The 18,915-nt window shown below is 37.5% G+C and overlaps 3 protein-coding genes across 7 annotated transcripts in view; all 3 read right to left on the bottom strand.

Moving 5' to 3' along the window:
• Nucleotides 1-8,143: 8,143 nt before the first annotated feature.
• On the bottom strand, nucleotides 8,144-9,035 carry LOC137387882 (caveolin-3-like). The gene is made up of 2 exons (XM_068074395.1): nucleotides 8,970-9,035; nucleotides 8,144-8,476 (listed from the first exon to the last, which is right to left on the bottom strand). Exons 1-2 carry the CDS (start codon nucleotides 9,033-9,035, stop codon nucleotides 8,144-8,146), a joined length of 399 nt encoding a protein of 132 aa, XP_067930496.1.
• A 1,178-nt stretch (nucleotides 9,036-10,213) lies between these two features.
• On the bottom strand, nucleotides 10,214-11,256 carry LOC137387797 (caveolin-3-like). Its single transcript, XM_068074306.1, has 2 exons — nucleotides 11,024-11,256; nucleotides 10,214-10,805 (listed from the first exon to the last, which is right to left on the bottom strand). Exons 1-2 carry the CDS (start codon nucleotides 11,090-11,092, stop codon nucleotides 10,473-10,475), a joined length of 402 nt encoding a protein of 133 aa, XP_067930407.1. The 5' UTR covers nucleotides 11,093-11,256; the 3' UTR covers nucleotides 10,214-10,472.
• Nucleotides 11,257-15,342: 4,086 nt separating this feature from the next.
• The window catches only part of LOC137387326 (uncharacterized), a 30,455-nt gene continuing 26,882 nt past the window's right edge, over nucleotides 15,343-18,915 (bottom strand). For 3 of the 5 annotated variants that reach the window (XM_068073707.1, XM_068073710.1, XM_068073708.1), the window contains 2 exons: nucleotides 17,392-17,487; nucleotides 15,343-16,508 (listed from right to left, as the gene is read on the bottom strand). In XM_068073707.1, coding sequence (XP_067929808.1) covers nucleotides 16,387-16,508; nucleotides 17,392-17,487 — 218 coding nt within the window. In that variant the 3' untranslated portion in view covers nucleotides 15,343-16,386. The remainder of the gene's footprint in view (nucleotides 16,509-17,391; nucleotides 17,488-18,915) is intronic. The other 2 variants (XM_068073709.1, XM_068073711.1) reach the window with 1 other exon arrangement.

Below are 18,915 nucleotides of genomic sequence, written 5' to 3'. Positions count from 1 at the left end.
CGTAATACTTACTATTGTCTGAATAACGCTACAGACCTTACAACTTTTTAAATAAATAGTGGAGATACTGCTATTATAACCAACTAGTACTCTGGCAGTCTTGTGCGCAGTGAAAGACTTTCATGTGTAATAAGTCTGTGCATAATTATTCCATGATGCTACATTGTAGCAGGTGATGAAAGGATGCACTTGGTAGTGTGCCTTGCTGGTAAGCAGGATGTTTGAGCTTGATTCCGGTGTGATGCGTTTTTTTTCTATCGCACTGAGCATGACTTTGGACAGACAGACGGATGACACGGCTCCTATTATAGTAAGGATTTCAACTCATCAACTCCATCTGTTAAAAATAATCATTACCTTTGACCAGCTCAGCCCTAAAAACAACATACTGGTAGTTGTCTTGTGGGTTGCACATCTAAAAAGCAAAACTACAACAAAAAGCTTTAAAACGCTTTTTGTTGTAGCTTTGGGATATTTTGGCAGCTTTAATCTTTATTACAATCCTTCAATTTTTCATGACGTCATTCTATCATTGTCGGCCATCTTTATAGACAACTTTCATCGTTAATAACACAAAGCTTCTGCAATGAATTTTTGAAAACAATGCTTTTGTTTGCAATTTTTTTATTATTGTATCTAAATAACACCCAAAAAATTGTTAAATAAGAGAATGACGATTGTTTTCTACCAATATGGTGGCTTTTCGTGAATGAGTGCATGTGCAAACGGCTTGATGTTGTAAAAAAACGATGGATAAGAGTCGTGTCCTTCCGTTTATAGCCGCCGTAGGGGGTTAGGAAAATGATTGCATCATATAAGATTCAAACTCAAACATTCTGCTTGGAAGTTCAATACTCCACCTTCTCCAATACTCCACCTGCACCAATACTCTACCTGCTCCAATACTCCACCTGCTCCAATACTCCACCTGAACCCAATACTCCACCTGCACCAATACTCCACCTGCACCAATACTCCACCTGCACCAATACTCCACCTGCACCAATACTTCACCAGCACCAATACTCCACCTGCACCAATACTCCACCTGCACCAGTACTCCACCTGCTCCAATACTCACCCTGCTCCAATACTCCACCTGCTCCAATACTCCACCTGCACCAATACTCTACCTGCTCCAATACTCTTCCTGCTCCAATACTCCACTTGCACTAATACTCCACCTGCACCAAGCAACCACCTGGAACTATTAGGAAGTAATTGTGAGGATAGTTATTCTATGCGCTTTATCGGCACTCCTGATGATCTCTCACAGCACACTGGACTGCAGGTAGGGTACTAGTGTGTCTTATTTTTGCCATCCAGTCATCGCCGAACGAAAGTCTTACAATATGATTGGATGTCTCAACAGCGATAAAAATACCATTCAAAATATCATTAAACACGACTTATGGTAGAAACTAGACTCATAGTGATTTGCTATCTGAGTTCTTAGGCTGTAAAGTCTGCTATTCTTCATTTTCTGATTGAGATAAAATTACAGGCTATCAACAACACTTGTTTGTCCAAGTTCTAAGAAGTATTTTCTATGTTGCGCTGTTCTGTCGAAATAATGATCATGTGAAAATTGATTTTTTAATCATGTTAGATATGTTGTTTAAAACCAAACCAGTAGTGTATTACTATTATTATTGCAAAAGCTTTTTTTCACAGTCGTGTGGTGGTAGGTGACTGGTTTTAGTCCGTGTGGAATCCAGGTCTTAACAAAAGGCCAAAGGATCCAACATCTTCCTCAATTCCACTGAGAGAGGACCTTCCTCAATATGTGAGCTGTTCCTAAGATGGCTGTCTTCTGTATAGTCTCAAAAGAGAAGTTTACTCCTACCTCGGCCAGATATGCTATAGGCCTCATTGATATTGTTTCGAGTGCACCAATTACTATTGGTATCACTTTGGTCTTCACCTTCCACAGTCTGTTTATCTCGAACCCAAGCTCTTTGTATTTACCAATCTTCTCATCTTCCTTCTGTACTACTCTTGTGTCTCCAGGTATTGCTATGTCTATGACCTGACACTGTTTGGTTTCTTTGTTTATTAGTATCAGGTCTGGTCTTCTAACTTCAACAACCTTGTCTGTCTGCACGTTGAAGTCCCATAGCAACTTCACTTTCTCTTTCTCCAATACAGCTTCTGCACGGTGGTCGTACCATTTTTCTGTGTGGGGCAACTCATGTTTCTTGCATATGCTCCAGTGCACTGCACTTGCCACTTTGTCATGCCGCCCTTTATATTCAGTCTCTGCGATCTTACTGCATTCGCTGACTATGTGGGACACTGTTTCATCTTTCTGCTTGCACAATCTGCATTTCGGATCGTTTGTTGACTTTTTTATCTTGGCCTTCCTATAGTTGGTTCTTAATGCTTGATCCTGGGCAGCAATGATCAGGCTTTCAGTCTCTCCTTTCAGACATCCCCTCTTCACCCGTTGCCATGTCTCCTTTGCTGCTTGATCCTCTGTCTGTCTTAGATGTTGTCCGTTCATTGGCTTATCATGCCAGTTTTGCTTTCGTTCAGTTTTCTGATGGTTTCTATACTCTTGTCTTCCATCTTCACTGTTGGTATTTATGATCTTACCCGCTGTTCTTATAAATTCGACTGGGCTGCTTTCTGTGTACTTTTTCAGACTGTGACTTTCGTATTTCACAGTTTCCTCTACACTCATTAATCCTCTTCCTCTTTGGTCCCTTTCAACATATAGTCTATCTACATCAGATCTTGGATGAAGACCTTTATGCATTGTCATCAGTTTCCGCGTCCTTCTGTCCAGTTATTATTATTATTATTAGACATTTTGAGAGTAGCATAGTTGGTAGGATACATGACTTGTACTGTTTGAGAGTAGCATAGTTGGTAGTATACATGACTTGTATTAAACAGTTGTTATGTATTTTTCCAATGTTATTCATTCAATGTTTCCAATGTTGGGTGTGCTATGTACTTCAACTTTAATAGGAGATTATTTCTCTATTTTGATAGAGTGAACGGGGTAAGAGTTTTTGCTAAGTTGAAAGTTATATTAAGCTTTCTTTCACTCTCTCACTGACTACTGGTACTGTCTACCACCTTCTTGTCAGCGCTGAGTTGTCCGATAATACAGCATGATGGTCTGATGTAGACATGTACAATGACATGTACATACAATCTTATAAAAATGACAAGTTCTATTTGATTACACCAAAACTCAACTGTTCCCTTTCTGCTGCTCAACAGTTAGCCAATGTAAGTTGCAGCACCAAACAGCTGAGCTAATGCTTTCTTAGTGCTTCTGTGGGCTGAGTTATATAAAGGGCATTTTTATTCATTTTGGTCTTAACTTGTCTCATGCAGACTGATTACAGGTGGACTATGCAAGCCTGTGATTTTATTAACTCTGATTTGTAGGAATTTTAGTCAAACATTCAAAACTAAGTCTGGCTGCATTTTTAAATATCATTGTGAATGGTTATTGGTCTCCGGTGTCAATACTGAAAGGCAGCTTTCATCAACTTGTACAGCATAGATGTAGCATAGATGGAGCATAGAGGTAGCATAGATGTAGCATAGATGTAATATAGACAGACCATAAAGGTAGCATAGAGGTATCAGAAATGTAGCATAGGCGTAGTATAGATGTAGCATAGATGTAGCATAGACGAAGCATAGAGGTAGCATAGAGGTATCATAGACCTAGTATAGAAGTAGCATAGATGTAGCATAGACGAAGTATAGAGGTAGCATAGAGGTATCATAGATGTAGCACAGATGGAGCATATACATAATGTAACATAGATGTAATATAGACGTAGCGTAAATGTAGCATAAATGTAGCATAGAGGTTGTATAGAGCTATCATAGATGTAGTATAGACAGACTATAGAGGTATCATAGATGTAGTATAGATGTAGTATAGATGGAGCATAGATGTAGTATAGATGTTATATAGATGTAGCATAGACGGAGCATAGATGTGGCATAGCTGGAGTTTAGATGTAGCACAGATGTAACATAGACATAACATATACATAGTGCTGATGGTGCCTAGTTGTCTCTAGATAGACACCAAAAGCATACTCTACTGCAATCTGCAGACACAAACATAATAACAAATAAAAAAATTTGTACAAATGAGTCTACAAACCTGAGTATGTTTTATTGAGTCATTACAGTCCGAAAAATAACGAATACATCTCAACTGTCAGGAGTTATCCTTGCTATTTGTGGAGAGTCAAGTCAAAACCATTCTGTAATAATTTTGTAGCTCTAAAAAAATCAAAAATTAGCGGAGTCTAGACTAGTCTGGGCTCTATGCTTGCGTTACTTTGATATTACTGAACATCAAGCCACAAGTAGAACAGAGAGGTCCAAGGCAACAGCCAAGGCAAATCTCATAGAACTTTTGCTGCACTCCACAGGTGATTGCATAGCTCTTGAGGTTGGGTATCCATGAATAGATGTAAGCAAAAGTGATGCATGCAAATTCACAGCCCCACCATAAGCCACACAGCCAGGAGAACAGGACTGTCAGTACAGCGTAACAGCATTTCCTCGAGCCTTCATAACATTTGTAGGTGCACTTCCATGCACAGTCTGGAGAATGAGCTCCTTCCGGCTCTCCGAACACATCTTCAAATTTAATCTAAAATAATTCAAAAAGCTTTTAACAAATTATTTAGTAGAGTTATAAGTTTAAGAAATTCAGTATAGACTTGAAGCCTATCAAACGAGTCAAAAATTAATATTTCTGTATCCTACTGAGCTGGTGTCTCTTGGAAGTTGTTAGTATATATCTAACTTACTCTCATAGGGTTTCTTGCAATAATTTGCTTTGCGAGTGATTTATAATTGTAAAACTAGAATAGAAAATTTAAAGCCTCACTAACTGTGTCTGTGAAACTTGTCAGTTGGGCGACAGTCCACAATTTTACTAGTTACACTATATTGTCTTTATATCTATCATCATAAATAATTATTATTTATTATGATAGAGATAAAAACAATATAATGTAGAGATAATTATTATTAATTGTTAAAAAGGAAATTAAGATGCTGCCAATGTATGCTGTAACATACATGACTTCTTAGTCCAACACTGTAAAGAAATGAATACTCGCTGTCAGCCTAGCTGACCCAGGAGATTCTACTACAAGAAATGCATCTCCAAATCACTCAGCCTTGTCCATTTTTGATTGGTGCCATGGAGAGAAATAACATACCAACAGTGCTATTACAGCTTGGACTGTTTATAACATACCAGCAGTGCTATCAGAGCTTGGACTGTTTATAACATACCAGCAGTGCTATCATAGCTTGAACTGTTTATAACATACCAGCAGTGCATCACAGCTTGGACTGTTTATAACATACCAACAGTGCTATCACAGCTTGGACTGTTTATAACATACCAGCAGTGCTATCAGAGCTTGAACTGTTTATAACATACCAGCAGAGCTATCACAGCTTGGACTGTTTATAACATACCAACAGTGCTATCACAGCTTGGACTGTTTATAACATACCAGCAGTGCTATCAGAGCTTGGACTGTTTATAACATACCAGCAGTGCTATCAGAGCTTGGACTGTTTATAACATACCAGCAGAGCTATCACAGCTTGGACTGTTTATAACATACCAACAGTGCTATCACAGCTTGGACTGTTTATAACATACCAGCAGTGCTATCAGAGCTTGGACTGTTTATAACATACCAGCAGAGCTATCACAGCTTGGACTGTTTATAACATACCAACAGTGCTATCACAGCTTGGACTGTTTATAACATACCAGCAGTGCTATCAGAGCTTGGACTGTTTATAACATACCAGCAGAGCTAATACAGCTTGGACTGTTTATAACATACCAACAGTGCTATCACAGCTTGGACTGTTTATAACATACCAGCAGTGCTATCAGAGCTTGGACTGTTTATAACATACCAGCAGAGCTATCACAGCTTGGACTGTTTATAACATACCAACAGTGCTATCACAGCTTGGACTGTTTATAACATACCAGCAGTGCTATCAGAGCTTGAACTGTTTATAACATACCAGCAGAGCTATCACAGCTTGGACTGTTTATAACATACCAGCAGTGCTATCATAGCTTGAACTGTTTATAACATACCAGCAGTGCATCACAGCTTGGACTGTTTATAACATACCAACAGTGCTATCACAGCTTGGACTGTTTATAACATACCAGCAGTGCTATCAGAGCTTGAACTGTTTATAACATACCAGCAGAGCTATCACAGCTTGGACTGTTTATAACATACCAACAGTGCTATCACAGCTTGGACTGTTTATAACATACCAGCAGTGCTATCAGAGCTTGAACTGTTTATAACATACCAGCAGAGCTATCACAGCTTGGACTGTTTATAACATACCAGCAGTGCTATCACAGCTTGAACTGTTTATAACATACCAGCAGAGCTATCACAGCTTGGACTGTTTATAACATACCAGCAGTGCTATCACAGCTTGGACTGTTTATAACATACCAACAGTGCTATCACAGCTTAAACTGTTTATAACATACCAGCAGTGCATCACAGCTTGGACTGTTTATAACATACCAGCAGTGCTATCACAGCTTGGACTGTTTATAACATACCAGCAGAGCTATCACAGCTTGAACTGTTTATAACATACCAGCAGAGCTATCACAGCTTGGACTGTTTATAACATACCAGCAGTGCTATCACAGCTTGAAAAGTTGTAGCTGAAAACTTTGAAGTTAGCTGTTCTATTTTTAGAGGTTTTCTTATAAATTAGGAAAAACTTCACAAACGAAAATAAATAAACTGTTTTGAATATTAATATTACAAAGTATATGTTAGAAAACCCCACTAGTGACTAATGTACCCTATAGTTATAAACATATAAATAATATTAGGATATTTGAACAAATTTTAAATGAATTTCCTTACTGTTAAATTATCGTGGATGCCATTTGGATCCCTGTTGATCATATCCATCTCCATGCCCATATTTACCGCCGAAGCACAAGGTGAGAAAATATGTAAACATTTCAAAGAATCTCCGCTCTTCAAGCCTCTTATATAGGTGATTATAACCTTTCAAAGCCAGAAGCTAAGACACTTCACTTAGTCGTTACTAAGGATAACCGCAGCAATTGAAGAAGCCTTTGCTTGAAACTTTTGTGTTATTTAAATATTAATTGTTCATAACAGAAATGAAACGGACTCAAGTGTAATTACCGACACTGTTGTGTTGATGAATAAATTATTACGGCAGCTGTTAAAGTAACTATTACAATTGTTCTGTTTGCTCGAATTTATTAATGCGACAAGATTTGTTAATGCGAACATAGCATTCAAGTGGTCTAACTGATGAGGGTATTTCAGTCACTGAAGATACTTGTTAAACATTAAATGAATAACAGTAAAAGATGCTACATTAGGGAGCGAAAACCTAAAACGTGTTCCGGTGTGTAAAATCAAACCTGTGTTTATAACGTGTGACAGAATTGCAGATTTGACTTATTTGGAAGCCTTTTTAATTTGTATTTAGTGCATCTCCCCATGTCAATCGAAACCTCAGAAAACCTGCAACTAGTTGTCAAATGTTTACCAATATTATGCATGTGCTCAACTCCGCATGCCAAACCTCTAAAACTTCCAAAACTATCCATTACTGTTACTATAGTTTTTAAACATAACTTTGCTGCTACTTCTTGAAATCTAAGGAGAGTACAGCTATGAATAATATTTTTGTAATTTTATTCATAGACTTAGCGGTGGTCAACCTCTAAGTAGAAATTATCAAAATGTGCGGAAGAAGAGAAGAGACAGTATGAAGTTAGATTATATTTCAAAAATATGGTTGCAAACAAACTCAACATTATCAATATGCGAAAACCTTGACGATTCTTCGAAAGTCTTTATTGCTCGAAACACAATATATGGGCAAGTCGTTACGAAACGTGCAGCTAGAATACTGGAGGAGGTTAAGACAATGTCTTCCACAAGCATCTTAAACTGTACAATTTTACACTATGTTTATAAAATGCTACAGCGATACATGCGAGGACAGTGAGCTTTTATTGTTGAGTTGTTACATCGGTGAGTAGATGGAAGAGCAGCTATTGAATGAGGCACGAGGTATCATATTTTGGGTTCTATCCTTGCGTTACTTTGATGTTACTGAACATTAATCCACAGTTGGCGCAAAGAGGACCCAGGCAGCATCCGAGACAGACCTCAAAGAACTTGCGCTGTATACCGCATGTCAGGCCATAAGACTTGAGGTTGGGTGCCCATGAGTAGACATAAGCAAAGGTAATGCAAGCGAACTCGCATCCCCAGCAGAGACCGCAGAGCCATGAGCAAAGGATTGTTAATACGGCGTAACAGCACTTTCTCGAGCCTTCGTAACATTTGTAGGCGCACTTCCATGCACATTCAGGAGAGTGAGCTCCCTCGGGCTCTCCGAACACGTCTTCAAATTTAACCTAAAAGTTCAAAAGACATATATAGCAATCATTGCTTGCACATGTATAGATACTTGCTAGATAGTGATGACTAGCCTACCTCATGAGCACAAAAGTTGATAAGTATGTTTTATATATTACATTTTATAATATATATTTTATATAATATATATTTCATATAATTTATATTTTATAGAATAGATATTTTATATAATATGTATTTTTTGTATTGTTTTAAGTATTATATATTGCTTTTTATATATTATAGTTTATATATTACATCTCATATTATATATTAGATATAAGAAATATTGTGGTACGGGTAAACTATTCTAATGATTTACAGTTGAACTTATGAATAAGTATGTAATAGATAGTTTGTGAACATAACCGCTGAGTGCATACATAATAAATTTAGATTACTAAAATTAGCAGCCGTTAAAATTACACTTTCAATAAAAATTACGATAAAATAATTGAAAATGTAAAATTTCTAATAGAGTTCAACCCTTACTGTTAGGCTGTCATGAAGACCATTGGGGTCTCTGTTAACCATGTCGAGCTCTTTTTCTTCTGCCATTTTTGTTCTATTACCTACGCTCTTCTAAAAAAGGTCTGATCGTTCTGTTCGCTGGTCTCAGGCAGAAATGATACAGCGGTCGCTAAGAGCAACAGTTAAATAGCTCTGAACATGATGGAATAAACCTCTCTGTACATAGTCACCACTGCAAACATGTTTGAGTAGTTAGGCAAAGGCAACTCGAAACTGCGCAAATGCAAACTTTTTGCATCATAATCAATGCAGCCGCGTTTGAGACTCGAATCTCAACGAGAGCATAAGGCTTGAGCTACTGGGAGGCAGTTGCTAGGAGGCAGCCACTAGGAGGGGGCCACTAGGAGGCAGCCGTTAGAAGGCGCCCACTAGAAGGCAGCCGTCATGAGATTACTTCAAATTGTTAAAATTTTCCATGCAATAGAACTGCACTAGTGAGCTGATCTATTTTATATAAAACCAACCAACAGACATTGGAGGATGACACTCACTAGTTGGTGTTGGTAGGACCAGGTTTGTCTGCAACTTGCTGGTTTGAATCCGAAGTCAATCATCTACAACTACATTCAAACTCTACATAATATTAATCTAATCTAGTTTACTTTGAGACCTGCTTCGCTTGTCAAAAGAAGTGAGCAAAGAACATTCACAGCAGGGCTATAAATACGTTTACAGTAAATCTTGAATGCTAATTTTAAAAGCTAATATTTTAAAGATAATTATATAAAACTTTCCTTGCCAAGAAATCCTCAAAAATCAACAAAAATAGAAAAACATTAACCTAAGACAACTGATGCAGCCAACATGGTCTATCATACCTAGACTGAAGTAAACTGTCTCGAGAAAGAATTGAAGTTGAACTATTAAGTTCCCTGACCTTCGAGAAAGGTTCATAAAAGTCTTACATGGTTTGGGAGGCAAGTTGGCGTTATGAATGGCGTTAAAAGATGCTCTTCAGATACAACTATTCAAATAGTTGGTAAGAGTTCAAAGCTTTATTGCCATGACTACAATGTTCCTAATATTATATAGGAAGGAATACAACTCCGAGCTAATCTACTGTAGCTATACCAGTCCTGGCCAGCTGTCTTTAGTTAGACGTGGAATTGGCTGTAGGCAGGTTACGCTGCCTTGTTGCGATTGTTTCTACATTTCATGCAACAATCTCTTTGTTAATGTGTAGATGTTTATTGTAAATGGATAGATGAAAAAGAACAATAAACAGAACTGTATCAGGTCATGCATTAAAAACGACATCATCAACTTTGCAATGTGCAATGAATTGACCTGTCTTATGATTTAAAAGAGGGCAGGCGGAAACGTGGTGCCCCTTCAACAACAAAAAATGTAAAAGATTTTAGTTTAACAACATAACTACAGTTTAATATTGAGCAATGACACAGTAATGAGGTAACACAGCCTGTTAGCTAAAGCATAAACACCAAAAGTGTTAACAGACGGAATCTATGCCTGCTGGACTTTAATGTTGCTGAAGAAAAGCCCAATGGCAGAACAGAGAGGTCCGATACAGCAATTCAGGAAGGTACTGTACAGTGTCTCACAACTGCCGCAGATGAGTTTAGAAATCTGAATTGTCGGTGTGCAACACCAAATGTAAGTAAAAGTCATGCAAGCGAAGTCACAGCCCCAACAGCAGCCGCAAAGCCAAGTACAGAGTGCCGAGATGATGATATAACAAATGTTTCTCGCACCCTCGTAGCATTTGAAACCACATTTCCACGCGCATTCTGGAGAGTGGGCACCGTCGGGCTCTCCGAATATATCTTCAAAGCGTACCTAAAATGTAAACAAGTGTTATGAATACAAAGCAAACAGAGGTGACACAGTGTAAGCAATAGGTGTGGCTAGAATATAAAACAAGTTGAGCAAGTGTTCAATGCGTGGGCCTGCTACGGACCTCGCTGACTATAACATTACAATGCCCTGACCTAAAATACTCGGTGCTTTTCAAACCTGAGAGGATAAACTGATACATGATTGTGTGAGACCCTTACGTTGAGTTCTCCGTTGACGCTATTGGGGTCTCTGTTGACTAAGTCAGGTCTCCCATCTTCCTCACCCATGCTTGCAGCGGTTCCGCGGTATGTTACCCGTGTCCAAGAGCTTAGTTTAGAGCCTGCGTCTCTGCCAACAGCCGGACGATGTGAAACTGTTGATGATTTTTATGTTGCTAGTTATTTATTCTGTTGATGACCGCTAAAAATATATTTCAAGCTATCACCTAGGAACCAGACAATGTTTCAAAAAGAAATACTTTACAATTTCTCGTCATAATATGCCATCAGGCCCTAAGAGACCCCTAATAATTTATGTTCTCATTGAGGTATATGAGTGTAGACATTTTGCGGATGCTGTAAGGGGTGTGTAATAGCGGAAAGTTTCAAGGGAGACAATGTCAAAACCTGATCAGCTTTATCAAATGTTGACAAAAATTCTGTTGTACCATCTGTGAGAATATGGGAAACATTAGCAGAGCTTGAATATCTTTTGAAACAATTTAAAAGTATCTAGACCCCTCAAATCCCAGCACCTGCTCTGCACTCCCTGTGTAGTCAATTTAGCATGTAGAGTACCAGCTAATAAAAATACTGTTGCTTTATAGAATCAATGGAGTCGCCTGATGAGCTTGTAAAAGCTCTTAAATATAATCAATGTATCTAGCAAGTATTGACAAATAGGCTAGCTATTGCAAGTACCTGCTGCCTATGTTGTATTGACATGCTATGCTACTAGAGTGTCATCGATCTTCATTGCAATAACTTTGTTAAGCTAGTCCTCCCCATGTTATTATCTCGTTCTTTGTCTCTTACAATGAATGATCCCAAAAGATACTTTCAAACCGAGTATCATATTTAATACTAAATTGAAGGCCTGTTTATTATCATAAGTACACAGCACTATGGTTGGAACAGATGTTCTAAATTGGAGAAATCGATCCCATTAAAGCCTACCAAATAAGCGATAAGCCCAAAATCTTATTTGGTAGATGGAATCCATGAAAAAGTTTTGGTAAATGCAGTGATAGACTTACCAGGAAGCATGCAATCTTTCTTCATAAGCCGCAACATTTGGGTCATTCTTTAATCGAGGAAGAAGTATATATACAGTTTTTTTGAATAAAAATTGCACTAAATAACAAGTTCTGAGACAGAATGAGGGTAACCAACATAAGTTGTCGATGGTGTTGGTAAAGTGCTGGTTACTAGGTAGTTGTGATCATACTAACAATCCTGGAAACATGGAACCATGTGCTTTATTAAAAACATTTGGCTATAATAAACTGTAATGGCTTACAATGAACTAATTGTCATCCTTGCACCTTCCATTGGTTGTAATAGTGGCTCTATTATGGCCTCATAGATAGCCAGAGAGTCAAACACAATCGGATGCTGGTCCGTAATATTTCTTAGGGCCTGTGATCACCTTTATAAAAAAAACTTATAAAAAGGTGTGATAGTATCGCTTTTTGTTTTTATATATGGATTGTGGTTGGACAGTGGGTGGATTTTGACCCGATAATTAGTTATAATAATGTTATACTAGCTGTAAACCTCAGGATAAAATAATGTATTTTACATAAACAATTATCATCTATAATTAGAATGTCACAACTTTTCGTTCAGTCATTTTAGCAACTTTAGAATTTGGTAATGGAGGTGCCAACTACAGCTACATCCTATATGTTAAGTTTATTGATGAGATCAGCTTGTTTCAAACATGTGACTAGTCTAGTCTGAAATAAGGCAAGAAATGTCCAAATACGACTACTAGTAAGCATTTCCCTGCTGTCTACACTTCATATATTTTACTCTACGGCTAATCTATACTACACACATGAATCAAAGAGGTGTCGCTCAGCAGGCGGTGACGTATACGCAATGTTTGTTTGGAGTTGCTTGGCAACAGTTGGCTTGCTACAAGTAGCCCAAATATTTATATAGGTTCTTTGGTAATCTCCGCGCTGATAAAATGCTCAACAATGCCGCGCACACCCGTAAATTCTTGGCTATTGATTTATCGAATGTGATGTACTTAAAAATATATCCTTCCGGACCCAAAACTTGAAGAATATTGCAAAGGAATAATAGTCTTTCTGATTAACAGCCATAAATTTTACTTAAACATCCCAAGCAGTAAGTTCTAAGAGGCCTGTAACTATTTCCTTCCTGTTATACCCAAAAAAATTGTTCAAACTTGATGACTACACTTTACCAAGGGAATGGTGTCTTTAAATAGACTGATGATATTTTATATGAAATATAACTGAGCACTTTCATTAGATATTGGTTGTGCATCACTGGTTAACTGATGATGGTGTTTGATTGGGTGTGTTAAGAGCCAAATACTGAAGACTTTTAGTAGAAAGTTAGAATAGTAGTCTATGACGTACCCCACCCATGTCTGATAGCTGAATGTTTAGTATTAAAGCTAATAATATCTGGGTATAAGCCTATGAACAATTCTTTCCCTTCTCATCCATGACCTAGATGGCGTAAATAGGATAAAAAGGAAGGTTCCTATCAAAGACACAACTCTACTCACTCTCGTCTGTTTTTCATAATTATATAGAAGAAAACCTGATGCTTGACACACTCAATTTGCCTAGTTGGCATTTTTGTATCGGTTCAAATATTAAATTACATACATGTAAATACTGAAAATGATGAATAGATATTGTAGATTAAAAAGATCACTTCAAATGCGTATGATTTCAGTTCGGATGTAATTATATGATGAAAGGTTGACGAGGGCTTAAACTGCATACACATCTGGTACTAATGACCAGTAATAGGCATTTGGTCTCTTCTACATCACAGAATATGGAAAATATGAAACTGGAGGCTGAATGTAGTTACGAAGTGACATGCCAATAAATGCACTAAAAATCAATAGGGTATAAGAGAATGGACGTTAGTTACCACAGGTCAGCTACAATGTAGGTGCGTGATAGCGGGCGCATTCAACTCATGTGTTGATACCAATCCTGCATGCCTTAGCAACAGTAACTATAGAGGCATCCGTTGTCATGGCCTGATAGCATTACTTTGTTTGCGTAGTGTGGAGGCATGGCACTAAACAAAGCCAGTTCATGATGTGAAAAATCTTTTATTAGAAGCATTCCATTATGCCTAGCCAACTACACTAAGAGAGACTTTCTCTCCTCCATATGTCGAAAGTGTAATAAAGAATGGCTCCTGTGTGATGAAATGACCAATATTCATTAACATTGACCGAAAATACACCATTTGTTTTTTTAATGAAAGCTAGCGATAAATTTTAGAAACAATAAATGAACGAATGAGGTGGGGCGTTAACTGCTCCGATTCAAGGTGCGGAATTTTCAATCAAGTTAAAGTTAGCTTGAGGTTACGTGTTGTTAAACCATAGAGGTTTGAGATGTGACTGCCCCTCTAATGTTTGAGAGACTGCGAAGTAATGACCTCCATCTATGATCTATGAAATGGACAAGTAACAGATAAAGTCTGTATAGAGTTCAACTCAGAAAAATAGATGTAAAACCAAGAGGCATATCGCATTTTTACCATAATCAAATATTGTCCATTCTCTCATTATTTGTGTGTATCAAAGACTGATGAAGAAAATTTGAAATTCTTTCAAAAATTATATTTGAGGGTTGTGCTACCCGATATGGACAGTTATGATCATTAGGACATCAGTTATGATATTGTACAATGTCTAATAATTCAGACCCTATATGATTAGACATTAGACAATGTCACTATTAGATAGTTGCTGTCTAAAATACTAAGATCACATCTCTAATTTGCCTGACCACCCATTAAATTCCTATCTCTAAAAAACCAATGCACCTTATACTAGATACCAACACCTTGCCAATCTACATTATATAACAGTGTTATGTAATAAGTTTTTTCTTCCAATACCCATAATTTTACTAGAATGTTCTTTATTTTGTGTCTCATGATCTAACTTGCTCTGAGCAGCATTGTCCGGTGATAACAATACTCATATCTATTTATTTATTGCTGTCTCACAAGAACCAATTATTGTCTAGAATGGCATCGTCTTTAAAACAAGTCCAGAGTCTAGTGAGATTAGATGTTATACATAGAAGCATTATAATACCAGTGCGGTCTTCTAGACTCGAGTCCGCTTATGAATGACTCAATACATATTTCTTGTTTTTGCCTACAGATGTTTCTGCAATAAATAAAAAATGAAACGTCTCTTCTCTGCAAGCTGGATAAAGTCCTGACAGCCATTTCGCTAATATAATGTTATCAGAAGAACTGCTGTGTTACTGGCCATAGCTTTAGTAACATCGCCTATGTCATAGCAGCCTCAGGAGGCATTAATAGTTTATTAGAGAAACTAATCGAACTCAGTAATGCACGTCAATAATAATACCCTAGCAACAGTCGCTAGGGCAACAACACAAATCAATAAATGTCCTACAGACATGCGCCTAACCTCTGAAAGCATTTCACAATACAAATAGCGTGATAAGCATTTCAAATACACCTGTGGGTGTTTAGTTTTGTTGGCCAAGCGCTGTCCTTGAAGTCCAACTCCATTACTGTATGCCGGTTTTTCGCTCAACAAATTTGCTCCGAGAGAATTGTGCTAGTCAGTATGCGGATTAACCCGAAGAAGACTGTTCTGTTTCCGTACGCACTAACCAAATAATTGATGACAAATGATAGTAAAACCACGAGTGCCATCACTGACAAACATGTGCTAGTAAAGGAAATAAAAGCACTGTCTTTTTATGAGTTGGACTACTTCAGTACAGTAAAAAACACCATTTTATAGGTGAGTATTCGTACGCAGAACTAATAATCGTTTGATGGTCGACAAGACCAGCGCCGTATAACGCAGTTACATTTCAGAGGCTTTGCCCTAAATGACACAATCACTAACTTAGCAATAAGCAATTTAATTAAAGCCTGTCTTAAGTTTTATCATAAAACTTAACATAAAACATAAGCTCAAGAAAAGAAAGTTTTATAAGTAAATTGTTAAGAACTCATGCTGATCATCGGTTCAAATTTAAAGACTGAATATTTAACACCGACCACAGCCAAGCATGAAATAGAAATTAAAATAAGACTATTTGAGACATAAACTTTGGTTATTTATTCAACGTTTGAGAACACCTGAAAAATTGTTTGAAATCTGAATTCACGAGATGAGCAAACGAACATATGACAGTAATGTAACAACTAATATACCACAAGTGTTATTGGCAAGACAACACACTAATGTTAATGTACAGATACTTTTACAAAGGAAAACGACACGTCAAATGTTTGTTCGGCAACTAATTGAGTTTATGGAGAATATAGATGAGCAGTCTCAGGGGAGCAGCAGGAGGCTAAAGAAGGGGAAGCGTATAGAGTACCAGATGTTTGCTTGCAGTGTCATGTGTCTGGAGGGAAACAATGACTGGCACAAGGTCATCATCGACATGTACAATCCTTGCCGAATCTGGAAAACCTATGAGTTCATGTCAAACAACAATGGATGAGAAATAAAGGAAATACAATATACTATGGCGTATGGCGCCTTACAGTGCCTCGCGTTGCGCGTTCACAACTCGAGTTGTACAACTCGAGTTGTGCAACTCGAGTTGATCAACTCGAGTTGCGAACACGCAACGCGAGGCACTGTAAGGCGCCATAATATACAGAATGCAACCGCATGTCTGAGGGTAGGTCATAACAATACTGTCAATTTTCTTCTTTCTTGTAAAGCATTGACTAGTTTGAAGACAAGCAATAGTTTTCTTTATAAACTAATGATAACTGCACCATCTCAAAAAAATTGATGATATTGAAACAGTTATACAGTTTTTAAGAGTTGTCCTCTTTCTTCTAATTGGGTTTCCATAAATAATAATCCAACAACTTTCTATTTATTGTAAAGCCAATTATATGACTGCTGACAAAACAGGAATGAAATGTGACCATACACATATTGACTAGGAGTTTTACTCTCACGAAACAAGTAAACAACCTCCAGCTCAAAATACCCACATTTACTGGCTATACTCTGATTAGCTATACTTTGATTAGCTATACTCTGACTAGCTATACTCTGACTAGCTATACTCTGACTAGCTATACTCTGACTAGCTATATTCTGACTAGCTATATTCTGACTGGCTGTAGTTTGACTAGCTATATTATGAAGCTTGACTATGATCACCTCTGATCTAGCGCTAGACATTTGCGCATATTCTTGATATCAAGACAGTATCTGGATAAAATTGACTATTTGTACAAGTTATATTTTTAATATTAGTGATAACGAACAAAACTGTAAAAATCAAAGTGATTATACTAGCAATATAAAGGTCACTTAAAGGTCGCTTACTTACCGCCATATGAATGCCAGAACCTTGTCTCTACTGGTATCACTACATCACTTCTCTGAGTATCCCTACCCTTCCCGCAACTTGATATAACAATACCATCTACAAGAGGAATACTTCTCAGTAGAAAAACAGACAAAATGCTAATGAACCTATTCATTATTAAAAACTGTCAAACCTCAAGTCATAAGCTTTTTACAAAACGCCATAAAATTTGAACAATTATGCCATATACTGTATGCCGTAAGACACTCCAGTTTGTACATCATGCACACACCGTTCTCTTCCACATAGAGGTGGAACGATACACGAGACATCTCAAGTATCGACCTGTCTCGTCTCTGTCTTGTCCTAACTATCACCAAACTCGAGACAGGAAATAAAACTAAAGCGCCTGCGCACAGCTGTTAAAACATGGCTTTCGCGGTAACAACAACTCCATACAAATGTATATTGTAATGGATTGCGGGCAACTGCTTTTAAAGGTTGACTTGCAATAAAATTCACATTACAGTCATTTGGTATCAAAAGATTCACCATGTCTTACACTGTTGTGTTATAGGTGCCAAATATGTGGAAATGTTATTACAAGCTCTTAAAAGCTCAAAAACGAAAAGCCGCTGTGGATTGGAATCTCTATTTCGATGACGTAGCCGTGAAATTTGGCTATTGTCTTGTCACGTGATGTTCTCACGTGAATTGAAAGGCCAATAAAAAGCACAATATAAAACTTATCGTAGCACTAGTTTATGAGAAACACTTCGGGTTTTACCAAAGACCTGTATCAAATATAGATGCTCGCTACTTTACAGTTTTGTTTCGGTTTGGTCTAATCGGCAAGTCGTAATCTGATCATGTGACCCAATACTTCGCAAATAATTTCTGCAGCACTTTTCGATGATCACAAGTGACCAACAGGCTCGTCATGATTATCAGACAATGATATGTACTCCTTCAAGATAAGGCTCAAAAAATAAACAAATTTTTACGGCAGGTTATAGGATATCACTGCTAAAAGTGACAGCATTACGATGACGATAAAACAGACGCGCAAGAATAATAGACATGGTTTTATTGAATGCGTGAAGCATATTTGTGAAAATATTTCGACGAATAAGGTTGCATGAAAGTGTAAACAGAAACCATCTCTCACAACTGCGTCACATTTGAGCCGTTTTGGAAAGAGAATCCAAACTACGGCGGTCTCGTGTGGCTGCGATTTTCTGTTCGTTTTTGAGCTTTTAAGAGCTTGTAATCACCTTTCCACATATTTTGCACCTACAACACAACAGAGTAAGACATGGTGAATCTTTTCATATCAAATAACTGTAATGTGAATTTTGTTGCAAGTCAACATTTAAACTTATACCAGGTTCGTTACTACCTGTTGTTATTGATTATGTTGGCCGCCGAGTCTAATCATGTAGTCCGGACAACGGCCCTGTTAATATATTGTAGTTCGGTTTTGTGTCCTTTAAAACAGATACCGGGTCGCATCCAATTACCCTCCGGATAATCCGATTTAATAAA

Source organism: Watersipora subatra, chromosome 2 (assembly GCF_963576615.1).
Source record: "Watersipora subatra chromosome 2, tzWatSuba1.1, whole genome shotgun sequence".
Taxonomy (NCBI): Eukaryota; Metazoa; Bryozoa; class Gymnolaemata; order Cheilostomatida; family Watersiporidae; genus Watersipora; species Watersipora subatra.
Note: the sequence above shows the minus strand (reverse complement) of the source record. Positions and strands in the feature narration are given on the sequence as shown.